Source organism: Condylura cristata, unplaced genomic scaffold (assembly GCF_000260355.1).
Source record: "Condylura cristata isolate star-nosed mole 26May11 unplaced genomic scaffold, ConCri1.0 scaffold00009, whole genome shotgun sequence".
Lineage (NCBI taxonomy): Eukaryota > Metazoa > Chordata > Mammalia > Eulipotyphla > Talpidae > Condylura > Condylura cristata.
The window spans coordinates 27,931,230-27,950,738 of NW_004567110.1; the positions used below are offsets into that span (position 1 = coordinate 27,931,230).

General features: G+C 44.4%; 1 protein-coding gene across 1 annotated transcript in view; it reads right to left on the reverse strand.

Annotated features, from left to right (window-relative positions):
• Positions 1-4,050: 4,050 nt before the first annotated feature.
• The window catches only part of POP1 (processing of precursor 1, ribonuclease P/MRP subunit (S. cerevisiae)), a 31,923-nt gene continuing 16,464 nt past the window's right edge, over positions 4,051-19,509 (reverse strand). The window contains exons 12-16 of the mRNA XM_004679702.2: positions 15,929-16,044; positions 13,627-13,818; positions 12,392-12,546; positions 7,349-7,678; positions 4,051-6,125 (exon numbers count right to left, since the gene is read on the reverse strand). Coding sequence (XP_004679759.1) covers positions 5,471-6,125; positions 7,349-7,678; positions 12,392-12,546; positions 13,627-13,818; positions 15,929-16,044 — 1,448 coding nt within the window. The 3' untranslated portion in view covers positions 4,051-5,470. The remainder of the gene's footprint in view (positions 6,126-7,348; positions 7,679-12,391; positions 12,547-13,626; positions 13,819-15,928; positions 16,045-19,509) is intronic.

Sequence of the window (19,509 nt, forward strand, 5' to 3'; positions counted from 1 at the left end):
TACTATTTGCAGCATGATGAAAATGGAAGAGACTATGCTGGCCAAAATTAGTCTGAAGGAAAAGAGAAATACCAGGCTTCACTTATATGTGGAATATAGAGAAAACCAAAGGTCAAAAAAAAGTCAAAACTAGAAGCTGACCATAGAACAGAGGCAGACAGCAAAGGAGAGGGAAGTTGGGGAACACAAAACTGGGGAAGGAAGAACACAGGAATATGGTGATCATTCACGGGTGATAAGGTGATGGGAGAACTATAGGGACTGCAGTATTGTAAGAAATAAGAAAAAGGAAAAGCCCCCTGGCTTATCCACTCACCAGACAACAGCCTCGGGCTTGCTTGCTAAAGATAGTGGGGCGTACACGGGGTCTTCCAAACACGGCAGGCAATGCCCACAGGAACAAATCCTCCTGCAACTGGATAACTGTTCACTCACACACACACACACACACACACACACACACACACGCACGCACTTTAGCAAGAGTAACTCAGAGTCTCCATCCAAATTCTGGCACATATTCTACGGTGCTGTTAAGGCACCCCAAAGCTTCCTGTTGCAGCTGAAGAAAATACACAGGTTCAAATACATGCACACCCCTTGACTCCCTGAAAAGTCCCAACAGAAAACACCCTGTCTCCCTAAGGCTCCGAGCTGGACGCCTCCGTCTCTCACTCTGCCCACTGTTTGTCCAGCTCATTCCCCAGTGTCTGTGGGGAGAGGTGGTTGCCAGGTTGCCATCAGGCCTTGGGCTGCCCACCCAGCAGACAGCCATTCCAGCATCTGTGCAAACTTGGAGGCTCAAATAAAGGAATAGTTCATGGAACAATCCATGGCCAGGAGGACTGGCAGCTGGTAAATAAAGATTTGCCTCTTCTGGGCCTCACGTGGGCAAATCAGAGTCACACTCATTTGCCACCCCTGGGTAGCCAACTGAACAAGGCACAGGTGGAGGGATTTTCCATCCTTCCCCTGTTTCCTCTGCTCAATCTCCACACTCCTGTTCCCTTCCTGAGAGAAACTGCCTGCAGATACGCATCACAGGCACTGCTTTTGAGGAAAAGTCAAGCTCACACAAGCCTCAGCAGTAGCACTAAATCCTGCTGAGCAGGGCAGAGGAGGCTGCAGACTTCAGGGGCCCACAGTGACCCAGAACCTTCCAGGCTCTCCCAAAAGCCAGCAGCCGCTGCCCAAGGCTCTCACAGCTGTGCAGGGTTGTTCTAAGAACAAATTAGGTCTTGTCCAAAAATAATTTAAGGTCCTCTGTGAGAAGTTGGAAACAAGAGGAAAGAAGCTAAAGGAATAAGCTTGTTTAGTTTGGAGAAGAGAAAGCAAAAACAAAGAGTTGTTCTCAACAGGAGCTGACATGGTAAGAATGAGGGAGAATGGGCTTCAGTTGTGGCTGAAGGAGTCTTCTGCCAGTTCGCTGCCACGTGAAGAGGGGTCTTTGGCTGAAGTGACGAGCTCTCCGACATGGAAAGCATTCAGCTAGGTGGGGAGATGCCCCCTTGGGGGCATAACGTGGGTGGAATTAAAGAAATTTTTAAGTTATTTCTAACCTTCTTTAGAAATCACAAGCCTTTTCAAACCAGGAGTTTGGGAACACGGGCCTCCCCCTCCCCCCCCCAAAAAAGAATGTCGCTCTATCTGTGACTCTTCAATCCCACCCCAGCCATCTCCCCGCATCTTAATCACACACACAGTTCAAGAACACGCGCCGCGGCCTGGGTTCCGAGGCCACAGAGCAGGCTGCTGTGCTGTGGGGTCTTGGCGCCCCCTCGTGGCTCATTTGCCCATTGCAGCCCCATTGCTCCTTTGAGCTCCACGAGTGACCGAGTGACCGAGTGACCACAGTGTTAACTCAACAAGTGCATTGATCCAAGCTACCGACTCGGCACTGTACTGGAAGCTACCGGAACCCGGTGCAAAAGTAAGCAAATAATACGTGGTCTCCCTTCCATGAGATTTAGGACCTGGCAGAGTTGACCATAAGCAAGCAAACAACTGAGACCTAGACATTGTGACGGCATCGGAAGCAAGACAGCCTAAGTCAGTCCCGTTGCCGTGACAGCTGCCGCCTTCCTACCTGGAGCCCGCTGCTCCTGGGTCTTGCGCGGCGAGGAAGGGGTCCGCCTCAGATGCGCAGGCACAGGCACGTTCCGAGGAGGCGGTGACCCAACCAAGGGCTTTTATAAGACGAGGCCCACGCAGCTGCTCCCTCATTTAAATCAGCAACCCGCGGGCACCAAGACCTCGGAAGCTGCCCCAGATGATTCCAATGGGCAGCCGAGATTGAGAACAGCTGATCTGGCAGTAACACGCAGGACGAGTCCGACTCTTGCCCACGCAGGGCCTCTTGCCCACGTGGGAGCCGCGCGGGGCCCCGCCCTCCGCTCGTGCCCAGTGATGTCCCACCTGGCTGCTTCCCGTGCGGGCCCCCGACCGCGTGAGCTGACGGTGCCCACCCGCGTCCCTAGGTGACCCCGCGCACGCGGGCTGCTGGAGGCAAGAGTGGGGTTCCCTCGGCCTTGTAGCTCACCAGGCTTTCCCGAGGACAGGGGCTCCAGCCTTTCTCAACCACAGAAAGGCTCGGGGTGGGGGTGGGGGGCTCCTGCGTGTCCCCAACCTGGGACTGATTACCAGGTGATTCGAATGTCCCGCAAAGGACTGAAAACCACTGTTGCCCAAGCCAGCAGTTGCGGTCCTCTGTTGTTCCGGGGTGAGCAACATGGCTGTGTAACGAGGGGTGCTGCCCTGAGTGACCCACAGTTGCCAGTCTGTTACCTGCTGTTATCTGCCAGGCAGCGCAGTCCTTCCAGATGACTGAAGAGTCCAGGCAACCGCCCAGTCCAGTGCCCGCCTCCCTCCCCACTGGCTGGGAGGAAGAAGTCTCATATGGCAGCAGGCGCAACAGCAATGCACAGAGCGCAGGAGGTGCGGTTACCTGCTCACTTCCTGTGTCCAGTAAGAGGATGAACACTAGGCTGAAGGAATCAAGCCCCAAAGGAATCGGCAGAACTGCAAGTGCACCTGTAGATCAGGTCAAGTCTTCTCTGAGGATTACTGATGCTGCTCTTAAAGAAAACGATCATCTCAAAACCTAGACACACATGGACTAGGAAGGGTGATCCCAGGGCTTAATGTTATTCATGTTGCTTATCCGCATTTTCCAAGTTTTCTATGATGAATAATTAAAGTATTACTTTTACAGTATTGTAGAAAGCAGAGCTTAAGCACAAAAGCAATTTGTATGCAATTCAAGACCATAGCAGGTCTGAGTGTTCGCTCACAACTCTGCAATAGAGGACATTCCCTGACTTGTGAACTCAGAAATCTCTGCCCCCTGGACAAGGGACCTCGCTGTGTTTACTTGTAGTTCAGCAGCCCTAGACAGTGACAGGGATCTCGCAGGCTCAAAATAAGTAGGATGGGCACCATCCTACTGCTGTGGAGGATAACGTCATTCCCAAAGGTCTTTTGTATGAATGCATCCTTTATATTGACAGATTCTGTCAGTGTTTTCTAGAGAATACTCCATGAAACCCATGTTCTCTGGACAACAGGTATGGAAAAGAAAAAAAAAAAAAAAAACAAAACCGAGTGTGCGTGGAGGCAGGAGCAGGCTGGGAAGACAGGTGTCCTTGCTGAAGGTCTCACCGGAGCCTTCATGGTACCGGCCACTCATCGTGGCTCTGCAATGTGACAGAGCACATAACTCTCCTCACATATGGCCATGAACGACCCTTTTTCCAGGAAATATCTCCAGGCCCTAGTGCCCCCAAAAATATATTTTGGAAAATGCTCGTCTGTCCTTCCAGTATGTGGCTCCTTCATCTACACCCACAAAGCAGAGTAACAGGGCCGTGTCCCCTGTCTCGTGGCCAAGCCCAGGGAGGGAGCTGCACAAAGTGAGGGGAGGGAACTCAGTGTGCTCACACTTCTGTCATCAAGCAAGCTGAGCCACGATGAAGTGATGTGGAGCCTAGAAAACGGATGAAGATGGTCCAATAAGTATTCACAGCTGAACATCAGGTGACATTTTAATTTATTCTGTTTACAGACACCACTGTTACAGGTTGTTTTTTTTTCCAGTCTCATTTGGGTTGAACATAAATCCATGCAGAGACAGTGAGAGGAAAAACACCAGCCATTTCATAGGCTACTGTATATCGATGTGTCTCTCCCAAAGACATTTAACAAATGTTACTGCAAAAGCCCAATGCATTTACATGAAATAATATGTAACTACACGTTTAAAAAAAAAAAAAAACTGCTCAAGCTGTGCTAGAAATATATGGTAGGACAATAACGGACTGAGGTTGTAAGTTAAATATACATGGCAACCAAAAGAGAGAAGCTAGTTTCTCTGCAAGAGAAAAGCCAATGATGACACCTCAGTTCCTGCCAGACAAGAGCCCTTTCTGTAACACCCTGCCCAGAAATCTCAGCTGGACAGTGTGATTGCATCAGTGTGTACAGCAGCCTGTATTTCAGTTAGCACCTTGTAGAGGTTAAGTATTGCACTGTACCGCTACATTTACCAAAGTGTGTTCCCAAGAACACTATTCCCACAAAGTGCTCCTTGCAAAGGGGCTTGGGAATCAAAGAGATTTTAAAAATACTATAGCCTATTTTCTACTTCCTGGAGACTCACAATGAACATTATCACATGGAAGGTTCTGGAAGTTCTTCAGAAAGAAACACAACTTTGTTTAAGCTAGAGTTTCCCAAATCAATCTGACCTTGGAATCTTTTTTTTTTTTTTTTTGCCTAGAACATATTTTGAGAAATGTTCCTTCATGGTACAGAGAAATTAATTTCTAAAATCATGTGTGGGTCAACAACAAAGAGGATGTGGGTGTCATAAAAAATGAGGCCCCATTCTAATTCCATCCCAATACTTGCCATGACAGAGCCTGCCTGAGGAGAGGCAAAAGCTGAGTTCTATGATTTTCCTTTTTCTGGTGTTAAGTATAGGCAGGCTGACACAGCACTGAACGTGGGGGGAAGGAGAGGGAGGAGGGAGGGCATTTTATGTAACAGGCAGGAGCCTATTTCTCTTCCTCTTCTGTAATCATCAAATCATTGAATAACCACTATTGCTTATCACATACCTACAAGATTTTTCAAACAGACTTGACAGCCCTTTGTTCGTAATTAAAAAAAAAAAAAAAAAGGTTCAAGAAAACACCAGCATTTCTAATTAACTTCAGCAAGAAATTACAGACCCAGAAAAATCATAAAAGCTTTCGGCCATATATGTCAAATAAAGTACTACAGCAAGGGCGGTAAGGTAGAAATCAATGAGGTTACTGCAGTGATGTAACATTTCATCCACTCGCATAATACATGACTTAAAATTCTTGTTCCCAAGACATTTCACATGATTTTCTGAAGCAGAAGATGTGGAAAACAAATCCCTCCATTTCGGGGCTTGGCAGTTACCACACCCGCGTGGGTGTGACGGCACTCACAGCTCAATAGCGATCCTTGCAAATCGATACTGCAGAGATGCAGGAGGCCTCAGCAACACTAAGCCCCTCTCTGCTGCGGGCTGGCTGGACAGCATATCCAGCAGGCCTGTCAAACTAACAAACCCCAGAGCTTCTCCACAGCCCACAGCCATGGAGAAATCTCCCTGTGTAACAAAGCCGAGGAGAACTCTGGAGCAGTGAGAAGTGACAGCTGGGAGAGGGCCTGACCACAAGCCCAGGGTCAGAGCATGCTGCTTGGCTGCGGGGGCCCCCGCTGCCAGGCCCTCAGACGCAGCACACCCTGAGTTCTGCTGCTTCTCTGTTTTCTTCATCTCCTTCTGTTTCCGGATGACGCTCTTGAACGGGTCGCCATGTTTGGTTTCCTGGGGGCCACGGTAGAGCCGATCGTGACTGAGCCGGAGGAAGTCTTCCGTGTCTGGGACACAGATCATGGTATGCGGCTCTGGGCTGCCCTTCCTGAGCAAGGATAGGCTGACCCACACCAGAGCCCTGGGGAAGCGGCCCAACATAGCCAGACAGGCCTCTCTGGTCAACTCCTGCTGTCCTCTGCTGGCAGCTCTCCTGGCTGCCCGACTGTCCCCAGAGCTGGGCTCACACCAAGCTGACAGTTGCTTCAGGGATTTTCTGCTCCTACATGAAGTTAGAGACACATGTATGAGGCTACTTTGTTCAAATATTAAGTAGGCAACTAAGAGTCTGGGCATTGCTAGAGTTCAATTTTTTTAATAATATGTGGGAAAGTATCCAAACCCTAATTTTTAAACATTTTTATAATGATATTTTTCTTTTTGTGTGACTATTATGTACAGCTGAAGGACTACAGTTTAACAAGTTTAAGGCAAAGAAAAATGAAAGACCATGGGCTGTTCTCTAAAGCTGTCAATCAGAGTAAGAAAACAGGATAAAGACGAGTTGAGATCTTCATGAGTTAAGGAACTCTAGGGGGTTCCTTATGAAAAGTAAGGTTACAGGTTTACTATGCAGACAAAGAAGTATAAGGGAGGGATAAGCCCTTTTTAAAATCAGAGCACAGAGCCTTCCTGGTGGTGTAGGGGGTTGAGCCTGGGCACTATGGAGCTATCACCAGCCAGTGCAACACAAGTTCGATCCCCAGCCAGGGAGGTGACCCACATGGCGCAGCAGGTCTCTCCTGTCTGTCTGTGGCTCCCCTCAGCAGTGTATTTCAGTGGATCCACCTGTTCTGTTCCCCACTGTCTCTGGTGAATCCTCTCTCATCCCCCACACTTCTGGCCTACACCACAGCCCTTGTATGCATAAATAAATAAAATAAATCTGTAAAGATTAGAACACAGAATTAAGAGTGATGTTAGCAAAGCATAAGATGAGAAAAACTTAATAGCGTGTGGCAGTATTGAGTGGGGCACCTTTTATGTGCTAGTCCCCACGATGTGATAGCATGAGTGGAATGGACACTTATACTGCCACAAGTTCAGATCATTCCAAAGGAGGAACTAGGAGAAACCTAATGCTGTGACTGAAAGCAGAGAATACTCGCTCAGAGTTCGCAAGGCTCCTCATTGCCTAAGTGCAGTCTTGAGGAGGCTGCTTTGTGAGAAAGACTAAACTTAACAGGTCACAGGAAAAAAAAAAAGCTTTAGCTTAGGTTACTGATGACAATATTGTAAAGCACTGTGTTAGCAGCAGGACCAAAATCAACAGTTGTTCCGCTATTTCCATGAAATATGAAACTGAAGGGCTGGCTTTCCTTTCCTGAAAGTCCACGTATTCACTAGGGCTTTGCATAAAGGAACACTGACAACACTTACACCCTGTAGTCTGTTCAGTATTAAAACAGATCATCCAAAACAGGCCCAGAAGTTGCTCGCGCTTACCTGAGAACACAGAGACCAACCGAGGCGACTGGGCCTGCCACCCACGCCTTGTCTGGGCACTCTGTGTCCACCACTCCTTCCCGTTCACAGGAGTGGCTGGCGGGGCTGTCCCCCTCACTGAGCAGCTGGCCAGACTCCTCACGTGTGGCGGTGCAAGGCACTGTGTCTTCTCTCCAGTCGCTCTCCGCACTACAGGGGGAGGCAGATACGGAAGGCTCCTCTTGGGCCTGAGCTCTGAATTCCCAGTCCTGAGTCAACTGCTCCCAGGGGCTCTGGAAGGGGGCCAGAGTGCCAAGCTTAACATAGTTGGGCCGTTTTGCAGGAGGGCGCCTGATGAAAACCCAAGAGGAGAACCGAGTTTAAACAATTTAAAAGGGACAATTAAAATACTTATGGGGCCCTCCCTGGTGGCGCAGCGGGCTAAAGCACAGCACTAAGAAGCTAAAGCCACTTCCGCAAGAGTTCGATCCCCACCTGCCATGCAGGTGACCCACATGGTGCCTGACCCACTGCTCCCCTCAGCAATGTACTTCGTTGATCTGCCTGTTCTGCTCCCCGTTCTGTCTCTGGTGAATCCTCTCACCCTCCTCATCTCTGGCCTGTACCCCAGTTCTATATGAATAAATAAATCTAAAAAAAAAAACAAGGTCACCGGGATCAAGACCCTAGCTCTGAGAAGTTCTGTCTTATTCTAACAAGATCAGAGCTGCCTCTAAGAGACTGAGTGGAGCTGAGCCCTCCAAGTACCCAGTGAGAGTGCAGGTGCCTTGTAGGAGGCGCGGAGATGCTGGCTCACAACTGTGGCTCTGCGACCCCCACCTTTGTGGCCTTGGAAAAAAGAGATAATCTCACCCAGCCTGGCCTGTTTATCTCTAAAAGTAAGTTAATAATTCCTACCTCACAGAAAAATAATAGCCATAAATGGCACTATTTGCTTTCAGGCACCGGCACTGCAAAGTACGGTTGTAAAATCAGTTAGCTCTCCTCGCCCCTCCTCCTCATCATATTGTGGGAGGGTGGTCAGGACAGGGTGGTCCCCAGGGAACCCTGGATCTGCTTGTTCTGCTCCCCACTCTGACTCTGGTGAATCCTCTCACTGCTCCTGCACCTCTGGCCTGTACCCCCAGATCTGCATGCATAAATAAATCTTAAAAAAAAAATACTTATGGCATTGCACTACATCTGTTTTTAAAAATCAATCTGACAAAAAATGTTTTGTAAGAAATACAATAACATGTTAATAACAACTTTACTGGCTGAGCTCTTGTTTTCTTTGATTTTTATTTTAATAGAAAATAATATATCCAGAGAGCAGCCCCAAATGGGCACCCAGGAGTGCCACTCCTGTAAGGAGGCCCTGCCTTCTGCTAGGTTGTAAGTTCAAAAGGTATCAAAAGGGTGACAGTGGCTCCCCCCTTAACTTGGCTGCTAGTTAACCTGACTACTTAACTTGACAGCTGCCCTCCAGACATCCAATGTCATAATCAGATTCTCATCGACTGGTCCAGAGATCCTGCCTGCGCACACTGACAGACATGTACAGCTTCTTTCTTTTCTTAAGCCCATTTTAAAACAAATAGCATACCGTAGCGTAACTTCTGCTTACCTTTTTCTCATTTAACAAAACATTTTGGAGATGATTTTACATTAACATACCAAGAGGATCCTCATTCTTTTGTAAAAGCCTACCAGTCTTTTTTCTAAACTACCCATTTATATGATTATATTCTAATTTATTTCATCATTTCCTCTCTTGCAGGACATTGGGGTTATTTTCAAGTTTTTGCTTCTGTAAACATTGCTGCAATGAATAACCTTGAACATGTTACATAAGCACAACTATAGCCACAGGGTAAGTTTGGAGATGGAATTGCTCAGGGAAAATACTAGGATTTGCAACTTTGACAGTTTTAATTCCAAAATGCTCTCCTCAGGGTGATAGCAACTGACCTTTCCAGTAATGTGTAAACAAGGGAGAGAACCTTTGAGCCACACCACAGCTAGCGCACGGGGCCTGCTCTAGTGCTTGCTGACCCTAAAAGCTAATCTGTTGGCTGGAAAACCCATAGGTATTCCAGGCTGGAGAGCCCTCAGGGGACCCACACTGTGTCCTCAGACTGCTTTGGAACAGGCCCAGACATTCCTTCCCCCCAATTACTTCTTACTGTGTGCAACGCCCTAAGATCTAAAATAGAAAGCAATGTGTAAGCTTTAGGGGGGGTTTAATTTATTCTGAAGATTGAACCAAATGTGTACTTGTCTCTTGAGAGGGGTGGCTAGTAAAAAGCACTCTGGGCGGCACTTGCTTCATCCAGAGATTTCTAGAGGGAAATAAATGGGTAGTTTACGAAAAAGACATACGATGGTGATAAACAAAAATATCCAACCTCACAAGTAAGCAAACAAAACAATTAAAAGAATGAGACCGCATCTTTTACCTACCAGCTTTGTCAGTATAAAGGACCAGTGCTCTCATAAGATGCTAGGTGAGGCCCTCCCTGGTAGCGCAACAGGTTAAAGCACAGCACCATGAAGCTATCGCAGCCACTGCAGCAGGAATTCGATCCCTGGCCCAGGAGGTGACCCACACGGTGCAACAGACCTCTCCTGACCCGCCCGCTGCTCCCCTCAGCAGTGTATTTCATCAATTTACCTGCTCTGCTCCCCACTCTGTCTCTGGTGAATCCTCTCACCACCACCCCCACACCTCTGGCCTATACCCCAGTCTGTATGCATAAAGAAATAAATCTTTAAAAAGAAAATAAGATGCTGGGTGGAAAACAGATATTTCCTAACCACAGGTGAAATCCTAAATTAACAAAACAGCAAATTGCCGAGGATACCTCAAGTCTTGAAAGGGCGTTACCTCTTTTTTTAGCCAGAAATCTTTCTTAGGGAGGTTAGCCCACCTGTGTGCTTCCCTGACAGCTCTCCCCAAGTGATGGCTTTTTCCACCCCACGGCCAAGTGGCGGCACGCCCGCTCCGATCCAGTTTCCCTCCACCTCCTTCAAGACCCCTGAAGATAAACCACCTGCTCTCCTTCTTCCTCAACCAGAGCTGCTCAATTTCCCAGATGCCCCACTCACACTCCTTTCTGCTCCTTCATAACCCTGGTCTCACTCAGTGGCTCTGGCACCTGCAGGTACCACGAGCGCCCTGGGCTACCAGAAGCTGCGCTCTTCACTCCGCCCTACCCCAACCACCCACTCTCCTGGCCACAGCTTAGTTTTCAGTCATTGCCAACACCTGCTCTGCTTTAAAATCTCAGTTTTGGCCCTCCCTGGTGGTGCAGCAGGTTAAAGCACAGCACTAAGAAGCTAAAGCCACTTCAGATGAGTTTGCTCCCTACCCCGGAGGTGACCACACGGCATGGCAGACCTCTCCTGACCCACCTGCTGCCCCCTCAGCAGTGTGCTTCGTCAGTCGGCCTGTTCTGCTCCCCACTGTCTCTGGTGAATCCTCTCATTGCCCCTGCACCTCTGGCCTGTACCCCAGTTTTGTATGCACAAATAAATGTTTTTTAAAAAAATTTCAGTTTCAAGTATCCTACACTCACTGAGGTCCGCTACCTTTCCCCCCATGTCCCTCCTCCTGTAACAGCTTCTCAACCACAGGAACTGGGTATTCATTTACCGTTTCCTTGCTGCTCACCCCTACTGTCACATCTCCCTCCTCACAAGCTGAGACACCCGGGTTCATGTGAGAGGTACTCCCCCTTCAGGGACCCTCGGCGCCCTTCACCTGGCAAAGCCCATCCTGACTGCAGTCAGCCCTTGGGAAGAAAATGCATCAGTCCTGAATGGTCTCACTGTATACAGGCGAAATCTCTCATGGATTCTCCAGGTTAGTAGAAAACAGAGGTTCCCAGCATTCAAATGTACTTCTCAGGATAAAAAGAAAGTCACCTGATCCACCAATCCCCAGAGCAAAACTGTAAGAAAAAAAAATCTAGATGGATAGATACTAAAATGTAAAAACAGAGCTTACATCTCTGGATGATAAGAATAACCAGTTGGTGTGTTTCCAAAGTTCCATTAACTTTCACAAATATGTATTCTTTCTTTTTTCTTTTTTTGAGATTTTATTTATTTACGCATACAGTACTGGGTTACAGGTCAGAGGTGCAAGGGCCGTGAGAGAATTCACCAGAGACAGAGTGGGGAGCAGAGTAGGCTGACTGACAAAGTACACTGCTGAGGGAAGCAGCGGGCGGGTCAGGAGAGGTCTCCCGCACCATGTCACCTCCGGGGCTCAGGACCTAATGCGCACTGAAGCAACCATGAGCAGCTTTGCAATGCTGCACTCCATCCAGCTACGCCACCATGGAGGGCCCAATGTGTATTATTTATATAACCAGTTATTAAAAAAAAACTGTTTCCCTTTTGAGGAGACAAGGGTTGATAGGGAATCTATTAGCAATTGTGTGATGCCCACGTTTAGCTGCATCATTATCAATGTAAGCAAATAGCCACAGCAGAGTGTGTAACCTGGTGTGATGGCAGACAAGCACAAGGCACCCTGGGGGCCGGAAGGCGGAGAGGCTGGCAGGCCTCCCGGCCCTGGCAAATCTTCACTCTCTCTTTGGCTCTCTCTGGCGTCATTCCAGTCTCTTCCTAGTCTCTTCCTCTGCAGCCATTCTGTCCACCTCCCTCTGTGAGGCTGCCCTAATAGCCTCAGCCTCCAGGCTCAGGTGTGCCTCTTCCACAGGCCCATACCACACTCCAGGTGTCCACCCTCAGGCGCCTGGGCCCACACTTTCAAGCGCCTTCTACATTCAAGGCACAGGTGAGAGACAAAGACCAACAATGCAAAAGCCTGCGCAAGCTTCATTTATCCCACACCTTGGTAGGAGATATAAGATAACCTCCCCACTTGAGTGAAATCTTTATGTCCTGGTAATGGTGTATTCAAGGAATTAGGAGGGACTATGAGAGCCCTTCATAAGGCAGGTTACTGAAGCCACCTGAGAGATCACTGGCCAGTGTAAGTAGGCACTTCACTTCCCTTTAAGACATTATCAAACTAGAAAAGCTGGTTATTACCTTTTGTACTTTTCAAGAAGATTCTTAGCTTGTTCTTCAGCAAAAAGAATCCCAGCAGGGCAGTCTGGGAAATCACCTGGAATGTTGGGTGACCTTTTATACTGAGAATGTACTAGAGCCTCTTTTAATCCTCCAACTCTTGCCCCTCGATAGATCTACAAGAAATATCAAAAAGATCCTATCAATACACCAACTGAAAGTGAAATTGAGAGATTATTTATGGGAAACAACCTAAATGCCTATCAGATAGAGAGTAGGTAAACACACCCTGGAATAATCCTACTACTGCTTATTATAAAAAATGAATGAAATGAGTTTCATCAACCAGCATGGAAAACCTCAATGCTGAGTGTTGCAAGCTGTAAAAGCAAATATACAATGAAGTATATAAAGCTGGAAAACAAGTTAGTTACAGTAACTTTCTTTTGGGACAATGGCATACTCGAGGGCCTGGTAATGACAAACACCAAGAACAGGGACAGTGATTCTTTTAGTGATTCTTTTTAGAGGGAGCGCATGGGATCAGAGACGGTGACACGGAGTATTTCCAAAGAGTCTGTGATGTTCCATCAAGCTGGATGGCTGGCAAAAGGTACCCCGGCACTCATATCACTATCTAAACCTTTTTATATGTTTGAAACATTTCACAATTAAAAAATTAAACAAAATTTTAAAAAATATTCCCACTGGTAAATGATTATCTTTTGCACTAGGGATAATCACCAAAATCAATTACCTACATGAATCTTAACTATTTTTGTATGCTTGCTGGCTCAAGTGACACTTAAACTAACCAGGGGGAAAAATACACATTGCATTTTAAATAGATTTTTAGCTGTATTTAAAAAGGAATATATGGTCAGCACTTAAAAAAAAATTATGAATTCTCTACAACCATTAAAAAAATTAATCCTTTTGCTTTCAAACTGTAACAAATTTCAAGCAAAAATTTAACTTAAAAAGTGTTGTTACTATTTTATCTGACCACTTCCAAACTTCAAAAATTCACACTACGTAGCACAACTCTTACTAACAAAAACCGAGCTTCGGAGGGTTGATTTCTTGATTTTTTTTTTTTTGTATTAAGTTTCTTTTAGCCAGGATTGTAGCTGTAAGGGCAGAAAAATAGCACCTAATTTCTAAATGGGGCTAACGTCAGGAACATTACCAGCAATTGGTACTTCTCAGAAATGTATTTTAAATGTTGCAACTCTTAGAATCAAAAAGGAACTTACAAATGGAATCCAGAAAGCCATGCCCCAGCCCTTGGGAAGCAGGACATCCCAGCCGCTGCCCCAGCCTCGGCGGTCGTCACCAGCCACCTTCCCCGGCTGCTGAATCAGAAGGATAGGTATCTTGGACTCGTGGGGACCTAAAACAAGCTGAGACCCAGGCACCAGCAATTCACTTCTTTTCCGGTTTAAATCCTAAAGTGGAAGAAAATAATTCAAGACAAACAACCCTAGTCTTCTGAGATATTCTACTGGGTCTCTCTCTAAGCAATTTAAGGATGTTAAATTCTCTCTACAAAAATAAACAACAAACAGGTGTTCTAAGTCAATAAATATGAGCCACGTGAAGGTAAGGTACTCCTCCTACCATGAAGATGGTTCCCTATTTGCCAGATTTCTTTATATTGGGGCTGCAATATACTCATTTCAAGGTCTTAAAATGATATACGTTCATGCTGCTCATTTTCTAGCAGGATTAAACTTATTAAGTGAACCGTATGGAGTAGCATCCCTTCTGATTTTTCATGACAGCTGTATGTAGGTGAGAGGTCAACCCTCTATTTAGAAATGAAACAAGAGGCCTCTTTCTTCTTCATTCTTGTTTCTTGTGCTGAAATCTAAAGCTTCCTCTAGGCTGTTTTCCAGCCATGACAAAGTCCTGATTGTCCTTTGGTCGAGGTTCTGTACGTGGGTAATTCCAAAATACAGCAGGTCCTCAAATAACTTCATTTCATATAAAACTGGCCAAGATTTCCTCCCCTTTCATCAGGAGCTTGGTTCCAAATAAAGCTATGCGTACACTCCATAGGCACACCCTCCAGCAGCAGCTGTCTAACTTTCTCATTCTCTAAGAGGGAAAAGAAATAACCTTCAAACCACATCTGCTAGACCAATGCTGCCTTCAGACCAAAGGACGTTGAACTTAAATGACTTTATTCCATGACCTGCATTGTTGTTTTGCTTAAAGTAACAGTTGCCAAGAACCTACAGACATTAAGTTAGGACTGACTGAGTGGACTATTTTTTTTTTTTTTTTGCTCAAAGGCTTCTGGGATTGAAACCTGACTCTACTTCCAGGAAAACCCTAAGCCCCTCAAAGTCAATATACCCAAGACTGCATACTCATCTCTCCTTCTGTATTCCCCATCTAGTTGAATGACACCACAATTCACTCACTCATTCATTCAAATAGTGACCATTTATTCACTTACTCATTCAGTCAACTATTTACTGAGCACCTGATATGGGCTTTCTTGAACTTGGAAAAAGAGCAATGACAAAGCAAAACTGGATCTGGTACTCTTCTAGCTGAGCTGCAAGACCGAAACTCAACCCTTAGGAGCTAATTTATAAGCATCCTTTCTCGCGCTCCATCTTCCAACCAACCACCAAGTCTTGTCAATTTTACCTTATTGGAATATATACTAAACCCAGCCCCTCTGCTCCAGTCACACTCACAAGTCAGGGCCCATCACGTCTTACCTATTGCCAGGGTCTCTTTAAAGACCACCCAGCTTCTCTCCAGCTTCTATACCTCAACCCCTGTCCCTAGTCATATCCACTCTCAACAGTGCTGCCTGAGAGGAATCTGATCATGTCATGACAGGCATCCAACATCTTCCATTCAAACCCTTAACATGCCTCAAGGTCTTTTACGCTCCTATTTATTTCTGCAGCTTCAATTCTTGCCCCACACTTGCCTCTAAGCTACTGATCTACCTAGAGATTAATGAGTACAGCACTTGGTTTAGGCCTGACTCCTTGCACATGTTGTTCTTACAGTAATCCTTTCTCCAGTGTAGGCTTAGTTCCTGGATCCTGGACACTGGACTATGGACCCTGGACCCAAGAGGTCTGGTTAATTCTGACCACTCACCTAAGCGTCAGCTCAAATACCTGCTTCTCCTAATTTTCCTAATTTGGGTTTAGTACTCCTTTTTGGGGCTTTCCTTTGTGCATTTTTTGCTCATGTCTAGTCACCTACTCCATGATATCCAATCCCAACAGGAGCTCAATCATTGTGAAATTAAAGACAGGGCATTTTACTGGGAAAAACAACAAAAGAGATATTTAAACCATAAGATTACCATTCAATGAAGACCCTATGTTAATGTTTTCTAAATTATTCTTATGTAAGAATAAAGGGGAAAATCATAGTATGTATGTTAAGTAAGGTACCAATAAACTGAAAATGAAGGGAAGACTATGGTACTGATAAAGTAAACAATAACTTTATGGTGTCTTAAGTGATGAATTTCAACCTGTCATTTACAACTTTACCAATAATCCTTACACTATTAGTTACCTGATCCGAGATTTTATTCTCTGTGACACTCTTACAGATAGCTTGATTCCAAATAAAGCTATGCGTACACTCCACAGGCACACCCTCCAGCAGCAGCTGTCTAACTTTCTCATTATCTAAGAGGGAAAAGAAATAACCTTCAAACCACATCCTTTAGACCAATGATGCCAAATCCTAAGCATTGTCAACTGACCTTTAGTTACAAGAAAATATTCTGTAGGCACTACTTAACTTCTCTGGAAGAATTTACTTGACCAGAAATTAAGTTGTTCTTTTTTCTTTTTGAAGATTTTATTTTTATCTATTTTTGCTTAGAAGAACTGGGGTGCAGGCCAGAGCTGTGAGGGGTGGGGAGTTGTGAGAGGATTCACCAGAGACAGAGTGGGGAGCAGAACAGGCAGATCTGCTGAAGTACACTGCTGAGGGGGGCCCCGGGCAAGACAGGAGAGGCCTGCTGCACCATGTGGGTCAGTTCCCCGGCCAGGGATCAAACTCAGGTCTTAACCCCTAGGCCACCAAGGAGGGCCCAGAAATTAAGTTATTCTAATAGTTGGTTTGATAACCTGTGAAACAGCAGACTCAAACTCTTTTCTTTGACATTTACTTTTAATGTATAAGATGCAAATATCACATTAAATTGCCTCTATATAACTGTTGCCTGACTTCACATGTAAGATAATCAAACTCAAGGAACCAATACACAGGTGGACAGTTTCATGATAACAGGCCATGTTCTAATTATTGTTTCAGGGCTCTCAATATCACTGCTGGCTCAGTGGGGCGAGTCAACAAGGAAAGTCCTTTCCTCTGTCCTGTTTTTTCAAGTCTCTGATAACCTCTTCTTATTGAACTAAATATTTAATCTATTCTGTAAAATGTAGCTTTTTCATTCCTTTAAAATGAGCATAATTTCTATGAAATATATTGTTCCATCCTTTAAATAAGCCACACTGTGCTGAAAAGGTACTCTAATGGGAAAGGACTTTCTTCAACTAAAAGCATATATAAAGAAAAGAAACTTCCTATGGCAGTCATTTAAACACTAAGGAAATAAAAGTCTTCTAAATTTTATTTTGTTAGATTGAATAAATGAAAAAAAAAAAAAGGTCAGGCAAGTCATGAGTTTTGGCTTTTTGGCTTTTGGTTAAGGCCCTAAAATGTCAACATAGGTCACTCAAAAGCACATACCTGCATGGGTCTGATGGCTGGAAAAAAAATAAGTTGGAAGCAACCGGACCATAATGTGATAGATTTTGGGGGAGAACAAAGTTAGACAAAATTAAATTGATGAAAAGATCTGAGATGAGAGCTTCTTAAAAGCAGCAACTGCTCCTAGCACACTGCGCTTCCTCATAGAATAATCAACAGCGACTCAAGGAATGATGCTGTGCAACACAAACACTCCCATGCCTGTCCACGAGCACACCCATCCACTGAAACCCCTGTTCTGTGGAGCCCTGCATAGGTTTTAGTGGCAGACTGGGACTTTACTCAGACTTAGTGGTAGACAAAAGATAGACGGCTGATGCTTAGGGTGTAAACTACAGGAAAGTACATCATTTTCAAATATTCCCAAAAAATAGATGAAACAAAGTAGATGGTATATGCAGGCAATGGAATATTTTTAGTACTTGAAAGAACTGAGCTATCAAGCCATGATAAGACATGGAGTAAATTTATGTGCATATTACTACATAAGAAACCCATCTAAAAAGACTAGATGTTGTTCGACTCCCCCGACATAGTACTCTGGTTGGAAGCAAAACAAGACAGAGACAGTAAAGTGACAAAGAACCTCAGGGAGGAAGAGCAGAATGAACTGGCAGAACATAACAGACTTTCATGATAGTGAAACTATTCCATATGATATTATAAAGAAAACACATGTTGAAAACACAAGCATTTATCTAAACCCATAGAAATGAACATCAAGAGTAAATCCTAATATAAACTATGGAGTTTGGGTAAAAACGATGTATCAAGTAAGTTTATAGTCTATAATAAACTTGTCACTCTGGGGCAGGACGTTGATAGTTGGGGAGACTGGAAGTGTTCCAGTGAATTAAGTTTTAGATCATACATAAACCAAACACCTCATTGTCAAACTACAAAAAAAAAATCAAAGATAAAGAGAAAATCTTGTAGGAAGCAAGGAAAAGTAACTTATAAGGGCTCTCAACTTAGGTATACCCCAGATTTCAACCCAACACTCTCCAAGTGAGAAGAGAATGGTAGGAAATATTTGCAACCCTAAAAGACAAGAACTGCCAGCCAAGAATTTTGTCCTGTGAAATTACCAGCTAAGTGTGAAGGTTTAACAAAGGTTTTCTAAGACAAACAGAAGCTAATATAGTTTGCCACTAGCAAACTTGTTTCTCAATACTAAAAGGAGTTCTTCTAAATGGAAAGAAAAACCGAAGCACAAAATCACAATAGCAATACAGCACCAGTAACAAGAGCAAGAATACTGTGAGGCAACAACAAAATACATAGGAGGAGGAAGAAATAAGAGAACCAGTAGAGTTAAATGTCAGAGTCTCTGTGACAGCTCAAAAAGGAAAGAAAACATAGGAATTCAAGTAAAACCTCATTGGTAAATTAACCAAAATCCAGAATACAGAACTACTGACAAAAATACTGATAGAAATACTATGGAAAGTTGTTCAGAAAGAGTAGAACGAAACAATAGAAAAATAAAACAATCAAAAATAAAACACAAAATAACTGATAATAAACAGTTTATATCATTAATTACTCTAATTATGAATGATCTGAATTCACCAATAAAGACATAGGCTGACAACTGGTGGAAAAATTCCAATCATAATATTTTGTTTACAAGAGACCCATTTAAAATCAAAATATAAAAGCAAACTAAAATAAGATCATCTATATTAATAACTCAAAGAATAAATCACAAGCTACTAACCTAATATTCAATTAAATTTTCAACTAAAAAAGGTAATCAGAGACAAAAATGGACACTATAGTGATCAAGGGAACAAGTCACTAAGAAGATATAACTCTTATTAATGTTTACGCTCCATATAGAGGAGTATAGTTCTATAAAGCAACTACTTATTAACAGTCAAAACAATGCATTAACAAAAATACAGTCATTGTCAGAGACTTTAAGGCCCCACTGACACTAAGGGATAGATCATCCCGACAGAAGATTAACAAATAAAGGTATAAAATGAAGTACTGATTAGATCAGATGTATTTACTAGACATTTACAGTTTTCCATCCTAAAAGCAATGATTACATTTTCCTCTCCGGTGCACAATGAACATTTTCAAGAGCAGACCATACACTAGGATATAAAACAAGTTTCAGAAAATATATAAAAATGGAAATTGTATCAAGCATCTTCTCAGCCCACAATGCTATAGAGCTAGAAATCAATCATAAAAGGAATCCTCGAACAACCCAAAATATGTAGAGATTATACAAAATGCTTCTGAACAACTCTTGAGTCATTGAGGAAATCAAAGAAGAGAAAATTAGACCTAGAGGCTAACAAAACTGAAGACACAAGCTACCAGACCCCATGGGATGTTTTAAAAGTAACACTACACAG